At 53.0% G+C, this 27,919-nt stretch overlaps 1 protein-coding gene, 5 pseudogenes and 2 gene segments (V, D, J or C); all 8 read left to right on the top strand.

Moving 5' to 3' along the window:
- LOC107545219 (immunoglobulin lambda-1 light chain-like) overlaps positions 1–5,439 on the top strand; it is a 52,444-nt gene extending 47,005 nt beyond the window's left edge. Inside the window, exons 4-5 of the mRNA XM_087828785.1 lie at positions 3,791–3,830; positions 5,117–5,439. Of these exons, the coding sequence (XP_087684911.1) occupies positions 3,791–3,830; positions 5,117–5,439 (363 nt within the window). The remainder of the gene's footprint in view (positions 1–3,790; positions 3,831–5,116) is intronic.
- On the top strand, positions 235–2,018 carry LOC107545220 (immunoglobulin lambda constant 3 pseudogene; annotated as a pseudogene).
- A 770-nt stretch (positions 5,440–6,209) lies between the features above and the next one.
- Positions 6,210–8,884, top strand: LOC148090797 (immunoglobulin lambda constant 3 pseudogene; annotated as a pseudogene).
- A 1,188-nt stretch (positions 8,885–10,072) lies between these two features.
- Positions 10,073–12,330, top strand: LOC107545218 (immunoglobulin lambda constant 3-like). The segment is given in 5 exon segments: positions 10,073–10,113; positions 10,221–10,227; positions 10,432–10,472; positions 10,693–10,727; positions 12,008–12,330. Coding segments are annotated over 5 exon segments (447 nt in total).
- A 516-nt stretch (positions 12,331–12,846) lies between these two features.
- Positions 12,847–15,734, top strand: LOC148090796 (immunoglobulin lambda constant 3 pseudogene; annotated as a pseudogene).
- A 1,657-nt stretch (positions 15,735–17,391) lies between these two features.
- LOC148090795 (immunoglobulin lambda constant 3 pseudogene) lies at positions 17,392–19,197 on the top strand (annotated as a pseudogene).
- Positions 19,198–20,652: 1,455 nt separating this feature from the next.
- On the top strand, positions 20,653–22,636 carry LOC107545217 (immunoglobulin lambda constant 3 pseudogene; annotated as a pseudogene).
- A 539-nt stretch (positions 22,637–23,175) lies between these two features.
- Positions 23,176–26,102, top strand: LOC107545216 (immunoglobulin lambda constant 3-like). The segment is given in 3 exon segments: positions 23,176–23,193; positions 24,437–24,476; positions 25,780–26,102. Coding segments are annotated over 3 exon segments (381 nt in total).
- The last annotated feature ends 1,817 nt before the right edge of the window (positions 26,103–27,919 follow it).

The following is a 27,919-nucleotide window of genomic DNA, read 5'->3' as shown; positions in this document are numbered from 1 at the left end:
TGTCCCACCTTCATGCTCTCACCGAAGTTAGGGTTGTTTGGACATTAGAGAGGAGTGCCTTCCATTTCCATGGAGGCTCAGTGGCAATGACACAAATGCCCTCCAAACTGACCCCAAATCCCAGGAGACAATAGGAGAAACAGCATATCTGACATCTAATCCCTTGGGGAAAATTGCTTTTCACAAACTTGTTGCTGTACAGAGCTCTGTGTCATCTATCCTGTAATCTGGGGGATGGGGACAGTGAGTGTGGCCCTTCCAGGGCCTACCCCAGATTTGGGCAGTTACCCAGGCTTCCCCCATCACAGCTGCAAGTGGGGGCTCAGGGGTGGGGCAGGACCTCCCAGAGACAGGTTTTTGTATGAGCCTGTGTCACAGTGTGGTGTGTTCGGCGGAGGGACCCAGCTGACCGTCCTAGGTGAGTCTCTCCTTCCCCCTCCTTCCCTGCTCTCCCAAACATCCTGGAAATTTTCTGCTAATTTGCTCTTTTTCTGGGTCTTGCCTCAGCTGTGGCTAAGCTTTCACTGAGAAACCCAGCCCTTGGGGCCATGAACTCTTCCCATGTCTGATCTTATTGTCCTTTTGATCTGCTGGTCACAATAAGCCCTTTGCCTCTGACTCCAGGGAAGAGGAATGGACAGGGTGACCTATGAACTCTTCTGTCTGTCTGCCTGGGTCAGGCTGGATGCTGGACAGATTCTGCTCTGTCTCCCCTTATGGGCTCTTCTGGGACCAGATTTATATCTGCGGGTCACTAGTGGCCCTGACCCTAAGGGGAAGAGGGGTAAGGAGCAGCGAGGGGTCACCACGAGAATATTTTAAAGTGACCCTAAACTTTCTGGTCCAGGCTAGAGATGCCCAGGTCAGAGTGCAGGGAAGGTCCCAGGACCGTGGGGCTCATGAGCAAGCACCAGGAGTGTGCAGGGTAGAGGGACCCCCGGGGCCTGCATAGAGCTCCATGGAGAATCCTGATCCAGCCTGGGCCCAGGGAGCCCTGCAGGAGGAAGTCACAGGGGAGGAGATGGGGCTAGAGGAAGGGTCAGGGAAGGACAGGGCATGAGGACAAGGGGAGCTCCTGGGTCTCTGCAGGAAAAACATCCTCCCTCAAGGAAACGCAGAATCTATGGCATGAAAACTCTAGTGATGACCAGTCTGGGGAGATGCCATTAACTGTACAGTGAGAGAACCAAAGACAGACAGACAGACTTCTCCAGTCAGCAAAAATCCTACCAGTTAGAGAGGGTGCAGGAGAGTTGGATATGTGGGGGCGACCCTTTAAGGAAAATACTCAAAACCCTGTAGCACAAATGGATCAGCACAGAAATGTCCACAGATTGACCGAATAAGTAGTTACAGAGCTCAGATGATCCTTTGTGGGGACAAACAGACAAATAGACAAGGACAAACCCTGTCAGAATACCAGGTAGAGGGAGAGCATAAAGGGTGACAGTCAGGTGTGTGAGACTGAAGGGGGTCCAAAAGGAGAGGGGATGGCAGGTGTTTCTCAGGAAATTACGGAGGTGCTTTTGGAACACCCCAAATTGCACTTCATGGCATGGATTCTTAGACCCAGAGTGGTCCCTGACCTAGGGATCCTGACAGGATCAGGACGCTGCACCCACATTGAGACTGAGGTCAGGGGCTTTCAGGGCGGATACTGAGCCTCTGACCTCCTTTCCCTCCCACACCCCACAGGTCAGCCCAAGTCCGCACCCTCAGTCACCCTGTTCCCGCCATCCAGTGAGGAGCTTGACAAGAACAAGGCCACACTGGTGTGTCTGGTCAGTGACTTCTACCCCGGCAGCGTGACGGTGGCCTGGAAGGCAAATGGCAAGCCTGTCACCCAGGGCGTGGAGACCACCAAGGCCTCGAAACAGAGCAACAACAAGTACGCGGCCAGCAGCTACCTGAGCCTGCGCTCGAAAGCAGAGTGGAGCTCTGTCAGCAGCTTCAGCTGCCAGGTCACGCACGACGGCAACACTGTGGAGAAGACAGTGGTCCCCTCAGAGTGTTCGTAGGACCCTGAGTCCCCCACGTCTGGGGGCTCCCCTCAGCCGGACACTCCATTCCCCGGCTCTCCCTCTGCCCTGAGACCCCTGCCTGGTCTGCTCAGACTGGGCAGGTCTTGCTCCCTCCCCGTTTCTACTTCTCCAAATAAATTCTAATCATTTATCATCTGACATTTCTCATGTGTGTGCTGTGTTCTGGAAGGGTCTCTAGGGTAAAGGTCAGTAACGAAGGGCAAGAGAGCAGTGACATGGGATGGATCTACCTCTGGTCCCCTCAGCCTGAATCAGGGCCAATGCCAGTGGGAGCTTTGCCCCAGAGCATGAACTTTTCCTGGGGTGACCCCTGGGACACAGTTCATTTCAGCTGGGAAGGGACAAGGGCTGACTAAGTGGCATCCGAAGCCCGGCGGCAAATGAGGGAACAATGAAGAGGCTCCCAGGAGGGCACCAGTGGCTACACATGGAAATAATGGGCCAGGAAAACATTGAGTCAAGACCGTGGTCTTGGGGAACAGACATTGAACTTCCCTGTTTCATCAAGGAACCCAATGGGGCCCCATTACCAGGTGAGGGTCTTGTGGTTGCCCCTCACCTCAGAGACCTAGAATGTTCTGAACAGTGCATCCCATACTACATTTTTCAAACTCTGACAATGCATGTTTGCTAAGTGAAGAACCTGACAAGTCTTTAAGCAGAGAAAATGTTTATTATCATATAGCCTAACAATCCCCTGTCATGTTCACGCCCCTGAGCAACTCAGGGATCCTGGAGCACTTTATCACATGGCTAATCGTGCCAGCAACATGGGATGAGGCTGAGCCACAAAGAAGCTCTGTTTATGTTGTGATAGACCTGGGTCAGGGTCAGACTCAAGGTGACAGTAGCAGGGGCCTGGGGCTTTCATCGTGAAGAGTCTTAACACATGAAATTGGAAAGGGTGAGAGATTTTATGGCTTGTTTATGGATTGAGCAGGTGATGTCAGCCCCCAGGGTGTGAAGGACAGGGGACTGACCTGACGAATTAGAGAGAGCTCTCCTCTGGGCACAGAATGGGTATCCAGTGATGGCTCAGGGAGGGCATATCAACTGGAATTGTGGAGTTAAGTAAGGGCAGGTAAGGCTAGCTCAGAGCAGGATGAGTGTGGCCTGTGGGTTCCAGCAAGGTCATGCTTCCCTGGTGACACAGCACCCCAAGACCACTCTACCCATGGGTGGGATGGCAGTGGGTATTCTTATGGTTACCTGAAAGTCTGGTTGGCAATCCGTACACGACCACCCTGTAATCAGCCAGTATAGGCCCAAACTAGGCAGTCACTGGGGAAGATAAGCCTGAGCCCCTGATCGGATCCTTTCCAACAGAAAGCTGACAGTGACTCCATACACGAGAAACCTGCCTCTCCCTGGAAGGGGGGAGTGGGGGGGAAATACATGGCGCCCTCCCCTCCTGGTCTTACCAAGGAGTTAGGGTTGTTTGGACATAAGAGAGGTGTGCCTTCCATTTCACAGAACCTCAGTGACAGTGACACAAATGCCCTCCAAACTCATCCCAAATCCCAGGACACAGTAGTAGAAACATCACATCAGGCAGCAAATTCCTTGTTTCACAGTCTGTGTCTTCTACCTTGTAATCTGCTGGGGTGGGTGAGCAGTGAGCATGCCCCTTGCAGACCTCAAACAGCCAGAGGCCATGCCCAGGCTTCCCCCATCACAGCTGCAGGTGGGGGCTCAGGGGTGGGGCAGGGCCTCCCAGAGACAGGTTTTTGTATGAGCCTGTATCACAGTGTTGGGTGTTCGGCGGCGGGACCCAGCTGACCGTCCTAGGTGAGTCTCTCCTTCCCCCTCCTTCCCTGCTCTTCCAGGCATCCTGGTCATTTTCTGCTAATTTGCTCTTTTTCTGGGTCTTGTCTCAGCTGTGGCTAAGCTTCCACCCAGGATCCTAGCTCTTGGGAACCTGAGCTCTTCCCATGTCTGATCTTACTGTCCTTTTGTTCTGCTGGTCACCATAAGCCCTTTACCTCTGACCCAGGGAAGGAGGAATGGACAGGGTGACCTATGAACTCCTCTGTCTGTCTGCCTGGGTCAGGCTGGATGCTGGACAGATTCTGTTCTGTCTTCCCTTATGGGCTTTTGTGGGACCAGATTTCTTTCTAGGGGTCACTAGTTATCCCCTTTTTTAAGGGGAAGAAACAATAAGGGTGCACTGAGAGGGGAACCACCTGAATATTTTGGAAGGACGCAGAGCTTTGGGCCAAGGCTAGAGATGCGTGTGTCAGAATTCAGGGAAGCTCCTGGGGAACTTGGCGGTCATGAACAGAGACAGGAATGTTGCAGGAGTGGAGGGACCCCCGGGGCCTGCATAGAGCTCCATGCAGAGTCCTGAGCCAGCCTGGGACCCAAGGGATGTTGCAGGAGGAAGGACACAGGGAGGGGAGGAGATGGTGCTAGAGGAAGGGTCAGGGAAGGACAGGGCATGAGGACAAGGGGAGCTCCTGGGTCTCTGAAGGAAGAACATCCTCCCCCAAGGAAACACAGAATCTATGGCATGAAAGCTCTAATGATGACCAATTTGGGGAGATGTCATTAACTGTAGAATGAGAGACCCAAGGACAGACATATAAACTTCTCCCATCAGCAAAAATCCTAACCAGTTAGAGAGGGTGCAGGAGAGTTAGATATGTGCGGGCGACCGTTTAAGGAAAATACTCTAAACCCTGTAGCACCAATGGATCAGGTCAGAAATGTCCACAGATTGACCCAGTAAGTTGTTAGAGAGGTCAGATGATCCTTTGTGGGGACAAACAGACAAACAGACAAAGACAAACCCTGTCAGAATACCAGGTAGAGGCAGAGCCACGAGAGTGACAGTCAAGTGTGTGACTGAAGGGGGTCCAAAAGGAGAGGGGATGGCAGGTGTTTCTCAGGAAAATAGAGAGGTGCTTTTGGAACACCCCAAATTGCACTTCATGGCATGGTTTTTAGACCCAGAGTGGTCCCTGACCTAGGGATCCTGACAGGATCAGGACGCTGCACCCACATTGAGACTGAGGTCAGGGGCTTTCAGGGCGGATACTGAGCCTCTGACCTCCTTTCCCTCCCACACCCCACAGGTCAGCCCAAGTCCGCACCCTCAGTCACCCTGTTCCCGCCATCCAGTGAGGAGCTTGACAAGAACAAGGCCACACTGGTGTGTCTGGTCAGTGACTTCTACCCCGGCAGCGTGACGGTGGCCTGGAAGGCAAATGGCAAGCCTGTCACCCAGGGCGTGGAGACCACCAAGGCCTCGAAACAGAGCAACAACAAGTACGCGGCCAGCAGCTACCTGAGCCTGCGCTCGAAAGCAGAGTGGAGCTCTGTCAGCAGCTTCAGCTGCCAGGTCACGCACGACGGCAACACTGTGGAGAAGACAGTGGTCCCCTCAGAGTGTTCGTAGGACCCTGAGTCCCCCACGTCTGGGGGCTCCCCTCAGCCGGACACTCCATTCCCCGGCTCTCCCTCTGCCCTGAGACCCCTGCCTGGTCTGCTCAGACTGGGCAGGTCTTGCTCCCTCCCCGTTTCTACTTCTCCAAATAAATTCTAATCATTTATCATCTGACATTTCTCATGTGTGTGCTGTGTTCTGGAAGGGTCTCTAGGGTAAAGGTCAGTAACAAAGGACAGGAGAGCAGTGACATGGGATGGATCTACCTCTGGTCCCCTCAGCCTGATTCAGGGTCAATGTTTCTGGGAGCCTTGACTCAGAGCAAGAACCTTTGCTGGGGTGACTCATGGGACACAGTTTCAGCTGGGAAGGGACAAGGGCTGAGTAAGAGACATCCAAGCCCTTCGGGGAAATCGGGGAAAAATGGAGAGGGTGTCAGGGGGGCACCAATGGCTACACATGAAAATATTGGGAAAGAAAACACTGAGCCAAGGCCAAGGTCTTTGGGAAGGACATTGAACTTCCCTGTTCCATTAAGGAACCCAATGGGAAGTCGCATTACCAGGTGAGGGGTGTGTGGTTGGCCCGTCACCTTGGAGCCCTGAAAAGCTTTAAACAATGCATCCCATAGTACATTTATCAAACTTTGACAATGCATGTCACCTAAGTCATGACATTGAGAAGACTGGGAACAGAGATACTGTTTAATATCTTACAGCCTAAAAATTGTTCATATCCCTGGGCAATTCAGGGAGCCTGGACCACTGTTTGAGATATGGCTAATGGTGCTGGGAACATGGGGTGAGGCTGAGGCACAAAGACACTCACTTTCTGTTCTCATAGGCCTGGACAAGGTCAGGGTCCTAGTGACCCTAGCGTGCCCGGAGATTTTCATCCTGAAGAGTCTCAACACCTGAAGTCAGGTCAGGGTGAGACATTTTATGGTTGATTTATGGATGGAGCAGGTGATGTCAGCCCCCAGAATGTGAAGGCCTATGGAGGGAACTTGATGACTTGGAGAGGACTGCGACCTGCACACACAATAGGCATCCAGTGATGCCTCAGGGAGGGCATGTCAACTGGATTTCAGGAGTAAAGTAAGGGCAGGTCAGACTAGCTCAGAGCAGGGTGAGTGTGGCCTGTGGGTTATAGCAAGGTCATGCTTCCCTGGTGACACAGCACACACAGACCACTCTACCCATCGCAGGGATGGAAGATTATATTTCCAAGGTCACCCTAAAGTAAATGCTGGCAGTTCATAAACGACCACCCCGACATCACCTAGTATAGACCCAAACTAGACTGTCCCTGGGGAAGATAAGCCTGGGCCCCTGATTCCATCCTTTAGGACACAGGTAGGTACCAGTGACTTGGTAACCTGGCCAGCCTGCCTCTCCCTGGAAAGGGAGGGCCTGGGGGCTTAGGGAATACAAGCTGTCCCACCTTCATGCTCTCACCGAACTTAGGGTTGTTTGGACATTAGAGAGGAGTGCCTTCCATTTCCATGGAGGCTCAGTGGCAATGACACAAATGCCCTCCAAACTGACCCCAAATCCCAGGAGACAATAGAAGAAACAGCATATCTGACATCTGATCCCTTGAGGAAAATTGCTTCCCACAATCCTGTTGCTGTACAAAGCTCTGTGTCATCTATCCTGTAATCTGGGGGATGGGGACAGTGAGTGTGGCCCTTGCAGGGCAGACATCAGATTTGGGCAGTTACCCAGGCTTCCCCCATCACAGCTGCAGGAGGGGGGCTCAGGGGTGGGGCAGGGCCTCCCAGAGACAGGTTTTTGTATGAGCTTGTGTCACAGTGTATTGTGTTCGGCGGAGGGACCCAGCTGACCGTCCTAGGTGAGTCTCTCCTTCCCCCTCCTTCCCTGCTCTTTCAGACATCCTGGAAATTTTCTGCTAATTTGCTCTTTTTCTGGGTCTTGCCTCAGCTGTGGCTAAGCTTTCACTGAGAAACCCAGCCCTTGGGACCCTGAGCTCTTCCCATGTCTGATCTTACTGTCCTTTTGCCTCTGCTGGTCTCCATAAGCCCTTTACCTCTGACCCCAGGGAAAAGGAATGGACAGGGTGACCTATGAACTCTTCTGTCTGTCTGCCTGGGTCAGGCTGGATACTGGACAAATTCTGCTCTGTCTCCCCTTATGGGCTCTTGTGGGACCAGATTTATATCTGCGGGTCACAAGTGGCCCTGACCCTAAGGGGAAGAGGAGTAAGGAGCAGCAAGGGGGTCACCGCGAGAATATTTTAAAGTGACCCTAAACTTTCTGGTCCAGGCTAGAGATGCCCAGGTCAGAGTGCAGGGAAGGTCCCAGGACCGTGGGGCTCATGAGCTAGCACCAGGAGTGTGCAGGGTGGAGGGACCCCCGGGGCCTGCATAGAGCTCCATGCAGAGTCCTGAGCCAGGCTGGGCCCAGGGAGCCCTGCAGGAGGAAGTCACAGGGGAGGAGATGGGGCTAGAGGATGGGTCAGGGAAGGACAGGGCATGGGGACAAGGGTAACTCCTGGGTCTCTGCAGGAAAAACATCCTCCCTCAAAGAAATGCAGAGTGTATGGCATGAAAGCTCTAGTGATGACCAATTTGGGGAGATGCCATTAACTGTAGAGTGAGAGAACCAAAGACAGTCAGATAGACTTCTCCAGTCAGCAAAAATCCTAACCAGTTAGAGAGGGTGCAGGAGAGATGGATTTTTGGCAGCGACCCTGTAAGGAAAATACTCTAAACCCTGTAGCACAAATGGATCAGCACAGAAATTTCCACAGATTGACCCAGTAAGTCCTTACAGAGCTCAGATGATCCTTTGTGGGGACAAACAGACAAATAGACAAAGACAGACCCTGTCAGAATACCAGGTAGAGGCAGAGCCTAAAGGGTGACAGTTAGGTGTTTGAGACTGAAGGGGGTCCAAAAGGAGGAGGGATGGCAGGTGTTTCTCAGGAAAATAGGGAGGTGCTTCTGGAACACCCCAAACTGCACTTCATGGCATGGCTTCTTAGACCCAGAGTGGTCCCTGACCTAGGGATCCTGACAGGATCAGGACGCTGCACCCACACTGAGACTGAGGTCAGGGGCTTTCAGGGCGGATACTGAGCCTCTGACCTCCTTTCCCTCCCGCACCCCACAGGTCAGCCCAAGTCCGCACCCTCAGTCACTCTGTTCCCGCCATCCAGTGAGGAGCTTGACAAGAACAAGGCCACACTGGTGTGTCTGGTCAGTGACTTCTACCCCGGCAGCGTGACGGTGGCCTGGAAGGCAAATGGCAAGCCTGTCACCCAGGGCGTGGAGACCACCAAGGCCTCGAAACAGAGCAACAACAAGTACGCGGCCAGCAGCTACCTGAGCCTGCGCTCGAAAGCAGAGTGGAGCTCTGTCAGCAGCTTCAGCTGCCAGGTCACGCACGACGGCAACACTGTGGAGAAGACAGTGGTCCCCTCAGAGTGTTCGTAGGACCCTGAGTCCCCCACGTCTGGGGGCTCCCCTCAGCCGGACACTCCATTCCCCGGCTCTCCCTCTGCCCTGAGACCCCTGCCTGGTCTGCTCAGACTGGGCAGGTCTTGCTCCCTCCCCGTTTCTACTTCTCCAAATAAATTCTAATCATTTATCATCTGACATTTCTCATGTGTGTGCTGTGTTCTGGAAGGGTCTCTAGGGTAAAGGTCAGTAACGAAGGGCAGGAGAGCAGTGACATGGGATGGATCTACCTCTGGTTCCCTCAGCCTGAATCAGGGTCAATGTTTGTGGGAGCCGAGACCCAGAGCAGGAACCTTTGCTGGGGTGACTCATGGGACACAGTTTGTTTCAGCCGGGAAGGGACAAGGGTGAGTAAGAGACATCCAAGCCCTTCGGGGAATTCGGGGAACAATGAAGAGGGTCTCAAGAGGGCACCAGAGGCTACACATGAAAATATTGGGAAAGAAAACACTGAGCCAAGGCGAAGGTCTTTGGGAAAGGCATTGAACTTCCCTGTTCCATTAAGGAACCCAATGGGGCCCCATTACCTCGTGATGGGTACCTGGTTGGCCCGTCATCTTGGATCCTTGAAAAGCTTTGAACAATGCATCCCATAGTACATTTGTTAAACTTTGACACTGCATGTCAGCTAAGTCATGACACTGAGAAGACCAGGAGCAGAGAAACTGTTCAATATCTTACAGCCTAAAAATTGTTCACATCCCTGAGCAACTCAGGGAGCCTGGAACACTCTTTGAGACATGGCTAATGGTGCTGGGAACATGGGGTGAAGCTGAGGCACAAAGACACTCACTTTCTGTTCTCATAGGCCTGGGCAAGGTCAGGGTCTTAGTGAACTAGCAGTGCCCAGAGACTTTCATCCTGAAGAGCCTCAACACCTGAAGTCGGGTCAGGGTGAGACATTTTATGGTTGATTTTGGATGGAGCAGGTGATGTCAGCCCCCAGGATGTGAAGGCCTATGGAGGGAACTTGATGACTTGGAGAGGACTGCGACCTGCACATACAATAGGCATCCAGTGATGCCTCAGGGAGGGCATATCAACTGGATTTCAGGAGTAAAGTAAGGGCAGGTCAGACTAGCTCAGAGCAGGGTGAGTGTGGCCTGTGGGTTATAGCAAGGTCATGCTTCCCTGGTGACACAGCACACACAGACCACTCTACCCATGGCAGGGATGGAAGATTATATTCCCAAGGTCACCCTAAAGTAAATGCTGGCAGTTCATAAACGACCACCCCGACATCACCCAGTATAGACCCAAACTAGACTGTCCCTGGGGAAGATAAGCCTGGGCCCCTGATTCCATCCTTTAGGACACAGGTAGGTACCAGTGACTCGGTAACCTGGCCAGCCTGCCTCTCCCTGGAAAGGGAGGGCCTGGGGGCTTAGGGAATACAAGCTGTCCCACCTTCATGCTCTCACCGAAGTTAGGGTTGTTTGGACATTAGAGAGGAGTGGCTTCCATTTCCATGGAGGCTCAGTGGCAATGACACAAATGCCCTCCAAACTGACCCCAAATCCCAGGAGACAATAGGAGAAACAGCATATCTGACATCTAATCCCTTGAGGAAAATTGCTTTTCACAATCCTGTTGCTGTACAAAACTCTGTGTCATCTATCCTGTAATCTGGGGGATGGGGACAATGAATGTGGCCCTTGCAGGGCAGACATCAGATTTGGGCAGTTACCCAGGCTTCCCCCATCACAGCTGCAGGTGGGGGGGCTCAGGGGTGGGGCAGGGCCTCCCAGAGACAGGTTTTTGTATGAGCCTGTGTCACAGTGTGCTGTGTTCGGCGGAGGGACCCAGCTGACCGTCCTAGGTGAGTCTCTCCTTCCCCCTCCTTCCCTGCTCTCCCAGACATCCTGGCCATTTTCTGCTAATTTGCTCTTTTTCTGGGTCTTGCCTCAGCTGTGGCTAAGCTTTCACTGAGAAACCCAGCCCTTGGGGCCATGAGCTCTTCCCATGTCTGATCTTACTGTCCTTTTGATCTGCTGGTCACCATAAGCCCTTTACCTCTGACCCCAGGGAAGGAGGAATGGACAGGGTGACCTATGAACTCTTCTGTCTGTCTGCCTGGGCCAGGCTGGATGCTGGACAGACTCTGCTCTGTCTCCCCTTATGGGCTCTTGTGGGGCCAGATTTCTTTCTACGGGTCACTAATGGCCCCCACCCTAAGGGGAAGAGGGGTAAGAACCAGTGAGGGGGTCACCACGAGAATATTTTAAAATGACCCTAAACTTTCTGGTCCAGGCTAGAGATGCCCAGGTCAGAGTGCAGGGAAGGTCTCAGGACCGTGGGGCTCATGAGCAAGCACCAGGAGTGTGCAGGGTGGAGGGACCCCCAGGGCCTGCATAGAGCTCCATGCAGAGTCCTGAGCCAGCCTGGGCCCAGGGAGCCCTGCAGGAGGAAGTCACAGGGGAGGAGATGGGGCTAGAGGAAGGGTCAGGGAAGGACAGGGCATGAGGACAAGGGGAGCTCCTGGGTCTCTGCAGGAAAAACATCCTCTCTCAAGGAAACGCAGAATGTATGGCATGAAAGCTCTAGTGATGACCAGCCTGGGGAGATGCCATTAACTGTACAGTGAGAGAACCAAAGACAGTCAGATAGACTTCTCCAGTCAGCAAAAATCCTAACCAGTTAGAGAGGGTGCAGGAAAGATGGATTTGTGGAGGCGATCCTTTAAGAAAAATACTCTAAACCCTGTAGCACAAATGGATCAGGGAAGAAAGGTCCACAGATTGACCCAATAAGTAGTTAGAGAGCTTAGATGATCCTTTGTGGGGACAAACAGACAAATAGACAAAAACAGACAATGTCAGAATACCAGGTAGAGGCAGAGCCACAAGGGTGACAGTCAGGTGTGTGAGACTGAAGGGGGTCCAAAAGGAGAGGGGATGGCAGGTGTTTCTCAGGAAAATAGGAAGGTGCTTTTGGAACACCCCAAATTGCACTTCATGGCATGGATTCTCAGCCCCAGAGTGGTCCCTGACCTAGGGATCCTGACAGGATCAGGACGCTGCACCCACATTGAGACTGAGGTCAGGAGCTTTCAGGGCGGATACTGAGCCTCTGACCTCCTTTCCCTCCCGCACCCCACAGGTCAGCCCAAGTCCGCACCCTCAGTCACCCTGTTCCCGCCATCCAGTGAGGAGCTTGACAAGAACAAGGCCACACTGGTGTGTCTGGTCAGTGACTTCTACCCCGGCAGCGTGACGGTGGCCTGGAAGGCAAATGGCAAGCCTGTCACCCAGGGCGTGGAGACCACCAAGGCCTCGAAACAGAGCAACAACAAGTACGCGGCCAGCAGCTACCTGAGCCTGCGCTCGAAAGCAGAGTGGAGCTCTGTCAGCAGCTTCAGCTGCCAGGTCACGCACGACGGCAACACTGTGGAGAAGACAGTGGTCCCCTCAGAGTGTTCGTAGGACCCTGAGTCCCCCACGTCTGGGGGCTCCCCTCAGCCGGACACTCCATTCCCTGGCTCTCCCTCTGCCCTGAGACCCCTGCCTGGTCTGCTCAGACTGGGCAGGTCTTGCTCCCTCCCCGTTTCTACTTCTCCTAAATAAATTCTAATCATTTATCATCTGACATTTCTCATGTGTGTGCTGTGTTCTGGAAGGGTCTCTAGGGTAAAGGTCAGTAACGAAGGGCAGGAGAGCAGTGACATGGGATGGATCTACCTCTGGTCCCCTCAGCCTGAATCAGGTCTCACTGCCAGTGGGAGCCGAGACCCAGAGCAGGAACCTCTGTTGGGCTGACCCCTGGGACACAGTTCATTTCAGCTGGGAAGGGACAAGGGCTGACTAAGTGGGATCCGGAGCCCGGAGGCAAATGAGGGAAAAATGAAGAGGTTCCAAGGAGGTAAGCAGGGGCTACAGATGGAACCAAGGCCAAGGTCTTTGGGAAAGACATTGAACTTCCCTGTTTAATCAAGGAACCCAATGGGGCCCCATTACCAGGTGAGGGGTTTGTGGTTGCCCCTCACCTTAGAGACATGGAAATTTCTGAACAATGCATTTCAAAGTACATTTGTCAAACTCTGACAGGCATGTTTGCTAAGTAATGGACCTGACAGTCCTAGAGCAGAAAAACTGTTATCACATAGCCTAACAATTCCCCTATAACGGTCACACCCTTGAGCTACCTAGGGAGCCTGGAGCACTTTATCACATGGATACGGTTGCTGGGTACGTGGCCGAGGTTGAGGCACAAAGAATCTCTGTTTATGTTCAGATAGCCCTGGGTCAGGGTCAGACTCAAGGTGACAATAGCAGGGGCCTGGGGCTTTCATCATGAAGTGCCTTAACACCAGAAGTTGGAAAGGATGAGACATTTTTATGGTTGGTTTATGGATTGAGCAGGTGATGTCAGCCCCCAGGATGTGAAGGACAGGGGAGTGACCTGATGAATTAAAGTTGGCACTTTTTTTGGCACAGAATGGGCATCCAGTGATATCTCAAGGAGCGCATATCAACTGGAATTCTGGAGTTAAGTAAGGGTAGGTCAGACTAGCTCGGAGCAGGATGAGTGTGACCTGTTGGTGACAGCAAAGTCATGCTTCCCTGGTGACACAGCACCCCAAGACCACTCTACCCATGGGTGGGATGGCAGTGGGTATTCTTATGGTCACCTGAAAGTCTGGTTGGCAATCCGTACAGGACCACCCTGAAATCAGCCAGTACAGGCCCAAACTAGGCAGTCACTGGGGAAGATAAGCCTGAGCCCCTGACCGGATCCTTTCCAACAGGAAGCTGACAGTGACTCCATACACGAGAAACCTGCCTCTCCCTGGAAGGGCCGGGGGGGGGGGGGGGGGGGAGAAATACATGGCGCCCTCCCCTCCTGGTCTTACCAAGGAGTTAGGGTTGTTTGGACATAAGAGAGGTGTGCCTTCCATTTCACAGAACCTCAGTGACAGTGACACAAATGCCCTCCAAACTCATCCCAAATCCCAGGACACAATAGTAGAAACAGCACATCAGGCAGCAAATTCCTTGTTTCACAGTCTGTGTCTTCTACCTTGTAATCTGCTGGGGTGGGTGAGCAGTGAGCATGCCCCTTGCAGACCTCAAACAGCCAGAGGCCGTGCCCAGGCTTCCCCCATCACAGCTGCAGGTGGGGGCTCAGGGGTGGGGCAGGGCCTCCCAGAGACAGGTTTTTGTATGAGCCTGTATCACAGTGTTGGGTGTTCGGCGGCGGGACCCAGCTGACCGTCCTAGGTGAGTCTCTCCTTCCCCCTCCTTCCCTGCTGTCCCAGAATTTTGGGCAATTTTCTGCTATTTTTGCTCTTTTTCTGGGTCTTGTCTGAGTCTGTGGCCAAATTTCAACCAAGGGTCCTAGCCCTTGGGACCCTGAGTTCTTTCTATCCCTCTTCTTACTGTCCTACTTCCTCCACTGGTCACTATTATTCCTCCACTGGTCACCTCTGATCAAGAGATAGAGGATTGGACACGACCTACTATCTGTCTGCTGGGTCATGCTGGATTCTAGACGTGCTCTGTGCTGTCTTTCCCTATAGGCTCCTGTGGGACCAGATTTAATTCTGGGGGTCACTAGTTACCCCCTTTTTAAGGGGAAGAGACGATAAGGGTGCACTCGGGAGGGGGAAGACCTGAATATTTTGGAGGGACCCAGAGCTTTGGGCCAAGGCTAGAGATGCACGTGTTAGAGTTCAGGGAAGGTCCTGGGGACTTTGGGGCTCATGAACAAGGACCAGGAATGTTGCAGGAGTGGAGGGACCCCGGGGCCTGCATAGAGCTGCCATGCAGAGTCCTGAGCCAGCCTGGGACCCAGGGAATGTTGCAAGAGAAAGGACTCGGGGGGCGGGGGAGATGGGACTATTGGAAGGGTCAGGGAAAGACAGGGCATGAGGACAAGGGGAGCTCCTGGGTCTCTGAAGGAAGAACATCCTCCCTCAAGGAAATGCAGAATCTATGGCCTGAAAGCTCTACTGATGACCAGTTTGGGAAGATGCCATTAACTGTAGAGTGAGAGACCCAAGGACAGACAGACAGACTTCTCCCGTTAGCAAAAAATCCTAAACAGTTAGAGAGGGTACAGAAGAGTTGGATATTGGGGGCGACACTTTAAGGAAAATACTCTAAATCATGTAGCACAAATGGATCAGGTCAGAAATGTCCACAGATTGACCCAATAGGTCATTAGAGAGCTCAGATGATCCTTTGTGGGGACAAACAGACAAATAGACAAAAACAGACAATGTCAGAATACCAGGTAGAGGCAGGGCCTAAAGGGTGACAGTTAGGTGTTTGAGACTGAAGGGGGTCCAAAAGGAGGAGGGATGGCAGGTGTTTCTCAGGAAAATAGGGAGGTGCTTCTGGAACACCCCAAACTGCACTTCATGGCATGGCTTCTTAGACCCAGAGTGGTCCCTGACCTAGGGATCCTGACAGGATCAGGACGCTGCACCCACACTGAGACTGAGGTCAGGGGCTTTCAGGGCGGATACTGAGCCTCTGACCTCCTTTCCCTCCCGCACCCCACAGGTCAGCCCAAGTCCGCACCCTCAGTCACTCTGTTCCCGCCATCCAGTGAGGAGCTTGACAAGAACAAGGCCACACTGGTGTGTCTGGTCAGTGACTTCTACCCCGGCAGCGTGACGGTGGCCTGGAAGGCAAATGGCAAGCCTGTCACCCAGGGCGTGGAGACCACCAAGGCCTCGAAACAGAGCAACAACAAGTACGCGGCCAGCAGCTACCTGAGCCTGCGCTCGAAAGCAGAGTGGAGCTCTGTCAGCAGCTTCAGCTGCCAGGTCACGCACGACGGCAACACTGTGGAGAAGACAGTGGTCCCCTCAGAGTGTTCGTAGGACCCTGAGTCCCCCACGTCTGGGGGCTCTCCTCAGCCGGACACTCCATTCCCCGGCTCTCCCTCTGCCCTGAGACCCCTGCCTGGTCTGCTCAGACTGGGCAGGTCTTGCTCCCTCCCCATTTCTACTTCTCCAAATAAATTCTAATCATTTATCATCTGACATTTCTCATGTGTGTGCTGTGTTCTGGAAGGGTCTCTAGGGTAAAGGTCAGTAACGAAGGGCAGGAGAGCAGTGACATGGGATGGATCTACCTCTGGTCCCCTCAGCCTGAATCAGGGCCAATGCCAGTGGGAGCTTTGCCCCAGAGCACGAACTTTTCCTGGGGTGACCCCTGGGACACAGTTCATTTCAGCTGGGAGGGGACAAGGGCTGAGGAAGAGACATCCAGAGCCCTGAGGGAAAATCAGGGAACAATGAAGAGGGTCTCAGGAGAGCACCAGTGGCTAGAGATGAAAATATTGGGAATAAAAACATTGACCCAAGGCCAAGGTCTTTGGGAAAGACATTGACCTTCCCTGTTCCATTAAGGAAACCAATGGGGCCCCATTACCAGGTGAGGGGTGCATGTTTGGCCCGTCACCTTGGAGACATGGAAAGCTTTGAACAATGCATCCCATAGTACATTTGTCAAACTTTGACACTGCATGTCAGCTAAGTCATGACACTGAGAAGACCGGGAACAGAGAAACTGTTTAATATCTTACAGACTAAGAATTGCTCACATCACTGAGCAACTCAGGGAGCCTGGAACACTCTTTGAGACATGGCTAATGGTGGTGGGAACATGGGGTGAGGCTGAGGCACAAAGACACTCACTTTCTGTTCTCATAAATTGGGGTAAGGTCATGCTCATAGTGACCCTAGCAGTGGCCTGGGACTTTCATCATCAAGAACCTCAACAAGTGAAGTCAGGTCAGGGTGAGACATATTATGGTTGATTTATGGATGGAGCAGGTGATGTCAGCCCCCAGGATGTGAAGGACAGTGGAGGGAACTTGATGACTTGGAGAGGACCGTGACCTGGACACACAATAGGCATCCAGTGATGCCTCAGGGAGGGCATGTCAACTGGATTTCAGGAGTAAAGTAAGGGCAGGTCAGACTAGCTCAGAGCAGGGTGAGTGTGGCCTGTGGGTTATAGCAAGGTCATGCTTCCCTGGTGACACAGCACACACAGACCACTCTACCCATCGCAGGGATGGAAGATTATATTTCCAAGGTCACCCTAAAGTAAATGCTGGCAGTTCATAAACGACCACCCTGACATCACTCAGTATAGACCCAAACTAGACTGTCCCTGGGGAAGATAAGCCTGGGCCCCTGATTCCATCCTTTAGGACACAGGTAGGTACCAGTGACTCAGTAACCTGGCCAGCCTGCTTCTCCCTGGAAAGGGAGAGCCTGGGGGCTTAGGGAATACTGTCCCACCTTCATGCTCTCACCGAAGTTAGGGTTGTATGGACATAAGAGAGGAGTGCCTTCCATTTCCATGGAGGCTCAGTGGCAATAACACAAATGCCCTCCAAACTGACCCCAAATCCCAGGAGACAATAGGAAAAACAGCATATCTGACATCTAATCCCTTGGGGAAAATTGCTTTTCACAAACTTGTTGCTGTACAAAGCTCTGTGTCATCTATCCTGTAATCTGGGGGATGGGGACAGTGAGTGTGGCCCTTCCAGGACCTACCCCAGATTTGAGCAGTTACCCAGGCTTCCCCCATCACAGCTGCAGGTGGGGGGCTCAGGGGTGGGGCAGGGCTTCCCAGAGACAGGTTTTTGTATGAGCCTGTGTCACAGTGTTTATGTGTTCGGCGGCGGGACCAAGCTGACCGTCCTAGGTGAGTCTCTCCTTCCCCTCCTTCCCTGCTCTCCCAGACATCCTGGCCATTTTCTGCTAATTTGCTCTTTTTCTGTGTCTTGCCTCAGCTGTGGCTAAGCTTTCACTGAGAAACCCAGCCCTTGGGACCCTGAGCTCTTCCCATGTCTGATTTTACTCTCCTTTTGCCTCTGCTGGTCACCATAGGCCCTTTGCCTCTGACCCCAGGGAAGGAGGAATGGACAGGGTGACCTATGAACTCTTCTGTCTGTCTGCCTGGGTCAGGCTGGATGCTGGACAGATTTTGCTCTGTCTCCCCTTATGGGCTCTTGTGGGACGAGATTTCTTTCTGCGGGTCACTAGTGGCCCCCACCCTAAGGGGAAGAGGGTTAAGAACCAGTGAGGGGGTTACCATGTGAATATTTTAAAGTGACCCTAAACTTTCTGGGCAAGGCTAGAGATGCCCGGGTCAGAGTGCAGGGAAGGTCTCAGGACCTTGGGGCTCATGAGCAAGCACCAGGAGTGTGCAGGGTGGAGGGACCCCGGGGCCTGCATAGAGCTCCATGCAGAGTCCTGAGCCAGCCTGGGCCCAGGGAGCCCTGCAGGAGGAAGTCACAGGGGAGGAGATGGGGCTAGAGGAAGGGTCAGGGAAGGACAGGGCATGAGGACAAGGGGAGCTCCTGGGTCTCTGCAGGAAAAACATCCTCACACAGGGAGATGCAGAGTGTATGGCATGAAAGCTCTAGTGATGATATTTTGACGGGATGGCATTAACTGTGGAGAGAGAGAAATAGATGGACAAACAGATAAACTTCTGTTGATCATCAAAACCCTATCCTGTTAAAGACGGTGCAGGAGAGATAGATTTGGCAGAGGGGGGACTGACCCCTTAAGCCAAATAATCTACAGCCCCCAGCACAAATGGGTGAGGTCAGAAATGTCCATGGATTGGCCAAAAAGGAGGTCAGAGACCTCAGATGATCCTTTGTGGGGACAAACAGAGAAGACAAGAACAGACCCTGTTAGAATAATAGGTAGACGCAGAGCCACAGGGGTGACCGTCAGGTGTGTGTGGCTGAAGGGGGTCCAAAAGGAGAGGGGATGGCAGGTGTCCAGGCTCAGGGTTTCTCAGAAAAATAGGAAGGTGCTTTTGGAACACTCCAAATTGCACTTCATGGCATGGCTTCTTAGACCCAGAGTGGTCCCTGACCTAGGGATCCTGACAGGATCAGGACGCTGCACCCACACTGAGACTGAGGTCAGGGGCTTTCAGGGCAGATACTGAGCCTCTGACCTCCTTTCCCTCCCGCACCCCACAGGTCAGCCCAAGTCCGCACCCTCAGTCACTCTGTTCCCGCCATCCAGTGAGGAGCTTGACAAGAACAAGGCCACACTGGTGTGTCTGGTCAGTGACTTCTACCCCGGCAGCGTGACAGTGGCCTGGAAGGCAAATGGCAAGCCTGTCACCCAGGGCGTGGAGACCACCAAGGCCTCGAAACAGAGCAACAACAAGTACGCGGCCAGCAGCTACCTGAGCCTGCGCTCGAAAGCAGAGTGGAGCTCTGTCAGCAGCTTCAGCTGCCAGGTCACGCACGACGGCAACACTGTGGAGAAGACAGTGGTCCCCTCAGAGTGTTCGTAGGACCCTGAGTCCCCCACGTCTGGGGGCTCTCCTCAGCCGGACACTCCATTCCCCGGCTCTCCCTCTGCCCTGAGACCCCTGCCGGGTCTGCTCAGACTGGGCAGGTCTTGCTCCCTCCCCGTTTCTACTTCTCCTAAATAAATTCTAATCATTTATCATCTGACATTTCTCATGTGTGTGCTGTGTTCTGGAAGGGTCTCTAGGGTAAAGGTCAGTAACGAAGGGCAGGAGAGCAGTGACATGGGATGGATCTACCTCTGGTCCCCTCAGCCTGAATCAGGGCCAATGCCAGTGGGAGCTTTGCCCCAGAGCATGAACTTTTCCTGGGGTGACCCCTGGGACACAGTTCGTTTCAGCTGGGAGGGGACAAGGACTGAGGAAGAGACATCCAGAGCCCTGAGGGAAAATCAGGGAACAATGAAGAGGGTCTCAGGAGAGCACCAGTGGCTAGAGATGAAAATATTGGGAATAAAAACATTGACCCAAGGCCAAGGTCTTTGGGAAAGACATTGACCTTCCCTGTTCCATTAAGGGGCCCCATTACCAGGTGAGGGGTGCATGTTTGGCCCGTCACCTTGGAGACATGGAAAACTTTGAACAATGCATCCCATAGTACATTTGTCAAACTTTGACACTGCATGTCAGCTAAGTCATGACACTGAGAAGACCGGGAACAGAGAAACTGTTTAATATCTTACAGACTAAGAATTGCTCACATCACTGAGCAACTCAGGGAGCCTGGAACACTCTTTGAGACATGGCTAATGGTGGTGGGAACATGGGGTGAGGCTGAGGCACAAAGACACTCACTTTCTGTTCTCATAAATTGGGGTAAGGTCATGCTCATAGTGACCCTAGCAGTGGCCTGGGACTTTCATCATTAAGAACCTCAACAAGTGAAGTCAGGTCAGGGTGAGACATATTATGGTTGATTTATGGATGGAGCAGGTGATGTCAGCCCCCAGGATGTGAAGGACAGTGGAGGGAACTTGATGACTTGGAGAGGACCGTGACCTGGACACACAATAGGCATCCAGTGATGCCTCAGGGAGGGCATGTCAACTGGATTTCAGGAGTAAAGTAAGGGCAGGTCAGACTAGCTCAGAGCAGGGTGAGTGTGGCCTGTGGGTTATAGCAAGGTCATGCTTCCCTGGTGACACAGCACACACAGACCACTCTACCCATCACAGGGATGGAAGATTATATTTCCAGGGTCACCCTAAAGTAAATGCTGGCAGTTCATAAACGACCACCCTGACATCACCTAGTATAGACCCAAACTAGACTGTCCCTGGGGAAGATAAGCCTGGGCCCCTGATTCCATCCTTTAGGACACAGGTAGGTACCAGTGACTCGGTAACCTGGCCAGCCTGCCTCTCCCTGGAAAGGGAGGGCCTGGGGGCTTAGGGAATACAAGCTGTCCCACCTTCATGCTCTCACCGAAGTTAGGGTTGTATGGACATAAGAGAGGAGTGCCTTCCATTTCCATGGAGGCTCAGTGGCAATGACACAAATGCCCTCCAAACTGACCCCAAATCCCAGGAAACAATAGGAGAAACAGCATATCTGACATCTAATCCCTTGGGGAAAATTGCTTTTCACAAACTTGTTGCTGTACAAAGCTCTGTGTCATCTATCCTGTAATCTGGGGGATGGGGACAGTGAGTGTGGCCCTTCCAGGGCCTACCCCAGATTTGGGCAGTTACCCAGGCTTCCCCCATCACAGCTGCAGGTGGGGGCTCAGGGGTGGGGCAGGGCCTCCCAGAGACAGGTTTTTGTATGAGCCTGTGTCACAGTGTTAATGTGTTCGGCGGCGGGACCCAGCTGACCGTCCTAGGTGAGTCTCTCCTTCCCCTCCTTCCCTGCTCTCCCAGACATCCTGGCCATTTTCTGCTAATTTGCTCTTTTTCTGTGTCTTGCCTCAGCTGTGGCTAAGCTTTCACTGAGAAACCCAGCCCTTGGGACCCTGAGCTCTTCCCATGTCTGATCTTACTGTCCTTTTGATCTGCTGGTCACCATAAGCCCTTTGCCTCTGACCCCAGGGAAGGAGGAATGGACAGGGTGACCTATGAACTCTTCTGTCTGTCTGCCTGGGTCAGGCTGGATGCTGGACAGATTCTGCTCTGTCTCCCCTTATGGGTTCTTGTGGGACGAGATTTCTTTCTGCGGGTCACTAGTGGCCCCCACCCTAAGGGGAAGAGGGTTAAGAACCAGTGAGGGGGTTACCATGTGAATATTTTAAAGTGACCCTAAACTTTCTGGGCAAGGCTAGAGATGCCCGGGTCAGAGTGCAGGGAAGGTCTCAGGACCTTGGGGCTCATGAGCAAGCACCAGGAGTGTGCAGGGTGGAGCGACCCCGGGGCCTGCATAGAGCTCCATGCAGAGTCCTGAGCCAGCCTGGGCCCAGGGAGCCCTGCAGGAGGAAGTCACAGGGGAGGAGATGGGGCTAGAGGAAGGGTCAGGGAAGGACAGGGCATGAGGACAAGGGGAGCTCCTGGGTCTCTGCAGGTAAGACATCCTCAACAGGGAGATGCAGAGTGTATGGCATGAAAGCTCTAGTGATGATATTTTGAGGGGATGGCATTAACTGTGGAGTGAGAGAAATAGAAGGACAAACAGACAGACTTGTGTTGATCATCAAAACCCTATCCAGTTCGAGATGGTTCAGGAGAGATAGATTTGGCAGGGGGGGACTGACCCCTTAAGTCTAATAAACTACAGCCAAGATCACAAATGGGTCACTTCAAAAATGTTCATAGATTTCCCCAATAGCAGGTCAGAGAGCTCAGATCATCGCTGTTGGGACAAACAGAGAAGACAAGGACAAACCCTGTCAGAATACCAAGTAGAGGCAGAGCCTAAAGGGTGACAGTCAGCTATGTGTGACTGAAAGGGGTCCAAAAGGAGAGGGGATGGCAGGTGTTTCTCAGGAAAATACGGAGGTGCTTTTGGAACACCCCAAATTGCACTTCATGGCATGGCTTTTAGACCCAGAGTGGTCCCTGACCTAGGGATCCTGACAGGATCAGGACGCTGCACCCACACTGAGACTGAGGTCAGGGGCTTTCAGGGCGGATGCTGAGCCTCTGACCTCCTTTCCCTCCCGCACCCCACAGGTCAGCCCAAGTCCGCACCCTCAGTCACCCTGTTCCCGCCATCCAGTGAGGAGCTTGACAAGAACAAGGCCACACTGGTGTGTCTGGTCAGTGACTTCTACCCCGGCAGCGTGACGGTGGCCTGGAAGGCAAATGGCAAGCCTGTCACCCAGGGCGTGGAGACCACCAAGGCCTCGAAACAGAGCAACAACAAGTACGCGGCCAGCAGCTACCTGAGCCTGCGCTCGAAAGCAGAGTGGAGCTCTGTCAGCAGCTTCAGCTGCCAGGTCACGCACGACGGCAACACTGTGGAGAAGACAGTGGTCCCCTCAGAGTGTTCGTAGGACCCTGAGTCCCCCACGTCTGGGGGCTCCCCTCAGCCGGACACTCCATTCCCCGGCTCTCCCTCTGCCCTGAGACCCCTGCCTGGTCTGCTCAGACTGGGCAGGTCTTGCTCCCTCCCCGTTTCTACTTCTCCAAATAAATTCTAATCATTTATCATCTGACATTTCTCATGTGTGTGCTGTGTTCTGGAAGGGTCTCTAGGGTAAAGGTCAGTAACGAAGGGCAGGAGAGCAGTGACATGGGATGGATCTACCTCTGGTCCCCTCAGCCTGAATCAGGGCCAATGCCAGTGGGAGCCGAGACCCAGAGCAGGAACCTCTGCTGGGCTGACCCTTGGGACACATTTCATTTCAGCTGGGAAGGGACAAGGGCTGACTAAGTGGCATCCGAAGCCCGGCGGCAAATGAGGGAACAATGAAGAGGCTCCCAGGAGGGCACCAGTGGCTACACATGGAAATAATGGGCCAGGAAAACATTGAGTCAAGACCGTGGTCTTGGGGAACAGACATTGAACTTCCCTGTTTCATCAAGGAACCCAATGGGGCCCCATTACCAGGTGAGGGTCTTGTGGTTGCCCCTCACCTCAGAGACCTAGAATGTTCTGAACAGTGCATCCCATACTACATTTTTCAAACTCTGACAATGCATGTTTGCTAAGTGAAGAACCTGACAAGTCTTTAAGCAGAGAAAATGTTTATTATCACATAGCCTAACAATTCCCTGTCATGTTCATGCCCCTGAGCAACCCAGGGAGCCTGGAGCACTTTATCACATGGTTAATTGTGCCAGCAACATGGGGTGAGGCTGAGCCACAAGGAAACTCAGTTTCTGTTCCGATAGACCTGGTCATAGTCAGGGTCAAGGTGACCCTAGCAGTGGCCTGGGACCTCCATCACAAAGAATCTCAGCACCGGAAGTCAGGACCGGGTGAGACCATTTTTGGTTGGTTTATGGATGGAGCAGGTGATGTCAGCCCCCAGGGTAAGAAGGACATGAGAGTGAACTTGATGAATTAGAAAGGCCGCCATTCTGGGCACAGAATGGGCCTCCAGTGATGTCTGGGTTGGGGGAGCATATCAGCGGGATTTCAGGAGTAAGTTAAGGGCAGGTCACACTAGTTCACAACAGAGGAGTGTGGCCTGTGGGTTCAAGCAAGGTCATGCTTCCCTGGTGACACAGCACCCCCAGACCACTCTACCCATGAGAGGGGTGGCACTCTACCCATGGTCACCCTACAGTACATGCTGGTAATTCGTATAGGACCACCCTGACAACAGACCCCAACTAGGCTCTCACTGGGGAAGATAAGCCTGGACCCTGATTTGATTTTTTAGGACGTAGGAAGTTGCCAATGGTCTGTACACAGGCCAGCCTGCGTCCCCCTGGAAGGGGCAGGGGGGTCAGGGAGTACATGCTGCCCTCTCCTATGATTTCACCGAGGAGATGGAGTTGTTTGGACATACAGGAAGCATCATATCCATTTCCATGGACCCTCACTTGCAGTGACACAAATGCCCTCCAAACTCATCCCAAATCCCAGGAGACAAGAGTACAAGCAGCATATCAGACACCAAATTCCTTTGGGAAATTTGCTTCCCACAATCCCGTTGCTGCACAAAGCCCTGTGTCATCTATCCTGCAATCTGCTGGGGGGCGGGGCCAGTGAGTGTGTCCCCTGCAGGGCCTTTGCCAGCCTGGGAAATTGGCCCAGGCTCCCACCATCACAGCTGCAGGTGGAGGGGCTCAGGGGTGGGGCAAGACCTCCCAGAGACAAGTTTTTGTAAGAGCTTGTGTCACAGTGTTATCCTTTCGGCGGAGGGACCCAGCTGACCGTCCTAGGTGAGTCTCTCCTTCCCCTTCCTTTCCTACTCTGCCAGCTGTTGGGGCAATTTTCTGCTATTTTTGCTCTTTTTCTGGGTTTTGGGTCAGCTTATAGCCTAGTTTTCACCTAGGATCCCAGATTTTGGGACCCCAAGGTCTTCTCCCTCTTAATGTCCAATTTGCCTCTGCTGGTCAACATCAAGCCTTCACCTCTGACCTCAGACACAAAGGCATGAACAGGTTCACCTGTGGACTCTTCTGTCTGTCTGCCTGGGTCATGCTGGATTCTAGACAATTCTGTTCTGTCTTCCCTTATGGGCTCCTGTGGGACCAGATTTATTTCAAGGGGTCACTCGTGGCTCCTATCCTAAGGGGAAGAGAGGAAAGGGGGCACTGAGTGGGTGACCATGTGAATATTTTGTAGTGACCCAGAACCCTCTGGGCCAAGGCTAGAGACGCATGGGTCAGAGTTGAGGAAGGTCTTGGGACTGTGGGGCTCATGACCAAGGACCAGGAACTTTGCAGGGCGCAAGGGTTCCCCGGGGACTGCATAGAGCTGCCATGCAGAGTCCTGAGCCAGCCTGAGACACAGGGAACCCTGCAGGAGAAAGGGCACAGGGGGAGGAGATGGTGCTAGAAGGAGGGCCAGGGAAGGACAGGGTATGAGGACAAGGTGCACTCCTGGGTCTCTGCAGGACAAACATCCTCACACAAGGAAACAGGATCTATGGCAAAAAGCTCTAGTGATATGACAAATTTGCAGGGATGGCATTAATTGTAGAAATGAGAGAGACCCAAGGACAGACAGACAGACTTCTGTTTGCTCAGCACAAAAGGTACCCAGTTAAGGACAGTGCAGGAGAAATAGACTTGGGGGTGTAGGGGAAAACTTACCGATTAGGGCAAAGACCCTAAAGCCCCCAGCACAATAGGATCAGGTCAGAAATGTCCTATATTCACCCAACAGGAAGGCAGAGAGCTCAGATCATCCTTTGTGGGGAGAAAGAGACAGACAGACAAACACAGACCTTGTCAGAATACAAGGAAAAAGCAGAACCAAGAGGGTGGCAGTCAGATGTGTGTGTGGGTCCAAAAGGACAGGTGATGGCAGGTGTCCAGGCTCAGGGTTTCTCAGGAAAATAGGGAGGTGCTTTTGGAACACTCCAAATTGCACTTCATGGCATGGCTTTTAGACACAGAGTGGTCCCTGACCTAGGGATCCTGACAGGATCAGGACGCTGCACCCACATTGAGACTGAGGTCAGGAGCTTTCAGGGCGGATACTGAGCCTCTGACCTCCTTTCCCTCCCGCACCCCACAGGTCAGCCCAAGTCCGCACCTTCAGTCACCCTGTTCCCGCCATCCAGTGAGGAGCTTGACAAGAACAAGGCCACACTGGTGTGTCTGGTCAGTGACTTCTACCCCGGCAGCGTGACGGTGGCCTGGAAGGCAAATGGCAAGCCTGTCACCCAGGGCGTGGAGACCACCAAGGCCTCGAAACAGAGCAACAACAAGTACGCGGCCAGCAGCTACCTGAGCCTGCGCTCGAAAGCAGAGTGGAGCTCTGTCAGCAGCTTCAGCTGCCAGGTCACGCACGACGGCAACACTGTGGAGAAGACAGTGGTCCCCTCAGAGTGTTCGTAGGACCCTGAGTCCTCTCACCCTCAGGGAGCTAGAGCCTCAGGACCCCCAGAATGATCTTCCTGCCCCAACACCCATTATTTTTGTTCCCTGCACCTAATCAACTCTCAATAAAATGTTCTTATTGTCAATCAGATATCATACTCCGCTCATTTTTGTTTATGCCCTTTGGCCTTGAACTCAACTATCCCCAAAGGTGAACACAATCCTTTTGAACCTGTGGGAAAGGGTCCAGTGAAAGAGTCTTTATGTTTCCCTGAAGGGGTTCGCTCTCACCCAGAGTTGCCCAGACAGTGTTCCAGAACCCGATAGGTGGAGCACAACCCAGGAGAGTGCACTTCTCTCACCTTCATTAATATTGCTTTTCTCCTGTGGCCCATGTCCAACCCCAAGACCCATTCCCCTTGGTCCCCATGAAAACCAGGGTAGTGCCTGAGCTCCCTTCCCCAGAATCCTTACCCTTCCCATGTACATGCCTCCCATGGCTTCCTACCCCATCTGCAAACTCTCCATCTTCCCAGTCTAGAGCATTCCTCCTTTTTTAGGCCCCCTTCCCCCTGCTCCTGCTCACCAAGGACACTACTGTGTGCCCTGTTCCTTGAACCATCACTGTTACACTCACTACAGAACCCCCAGTCCCTGGACCTGGGTCACTCGCCTCCACAATTTCCCCGGGACCACTCCTCCCCACTGTGTCACAAGGGTCTCAGCTGTAGTCAATGCCCATGGGAGTTAGTGGCCAACTGTGCTCTCTTTTAGCTGCTTAGAGGGCAGCTCACCACTGACCCCACCACAAACGCTAATGTCACTGTAGCCATGGTTGGCGAATGGGGCCATGAGTTTAAAATCAAAAATGTGATTCTGGGAATGAGCCACAAACACATCTCTGAACTGACTCATCTTCTTGGGAAGCTAGAATGGGACCTGAGAACCTGGGAGGTTATTGTCCTAGAAGCTAGCACAAAATGGGGATCTAAGCTACCATACATGCAATCACGCACACACATTCTCACTAACTGCCCTCACATGCACACATGTAATGCACACACACACACACACACACAGTTGTCACTGCAAACACGGCCCCATAGATCATGTGTCCAGGACATGTGTGGCATCCAGAACCCTCCCATGGGCCTCACAGGCTCCATCATCTCTGGATTGTAAACCAGACTCACTTCTTCCATCTGACATTCCCCAAGGAGCCAGAGACACAGCTCCTTCCAGGACTGTAAGGTCCCTTGGATATGAGGGACATTCAGACACTCCCTCCAAACCCCTCCACGACTGGGGATGGATGGAAGGAAGGTCACCCCCAAGGAAGTGAAGTTGCAGGTGGGGAGGGGGCCATTCTCCCTCACCCTCCCATCAGCCAGATCAGCCCCCATGACAAGGAGGCTGGACTTTGGGCCCCCCATGCAGCTGCAGGTGGGCCTGGGTGGGGGGGAGGGGGTGACAGGGGGTTTGTGTTCGAGGCTGTATCACTGTGTGCTGTGTTCGGCGGAGGGACATATCTGAGCATCCTAGGTGAGTCTCTTCCTTTCCCTCCCCCTTGGAGTCAAGCAGAATTTGGGTCAGTTTTTCTCCGCTTTCCATCCAGTGTGGGCCTAGGCTCTGGCTGCTCTGGCATTCTGTAACCTTCACCTTTTTTGTCTGCCCATCTCAGCCCCCTGCACCCTGTCTGGCTTCTGAGGCATGTGGTGAGGACAAGATTAAAGGATACCAGGGACCCCTTTCTGCCCCTTCTCACTGTGAATCGGAGCTCTCTCTCCAGGGGATCTTCTCTTCTGGACTCTGGGTTTGAAGGAATTTCCATTTTT

This window comes from Miniopterus natalensis, chromosome 20, assembly GCF_054644295.1.
Source record: "Miniopterus natalensis isolate mMinNat1 chromosome 20, mMinNat1.hap1, whole genome shotgun sequence".
Classification (NCBI taxonomy): Eukaryota; Metazoa; Chordata; class Mammalia; order Chiroptera; family Miniopteridae; genus Miniopterus; species Miniopterus natalensis.
Note: the sequence above shows the minus strand (reverse complement) of the source record. Positions and strands in the feature narration are given on the sequence as shown.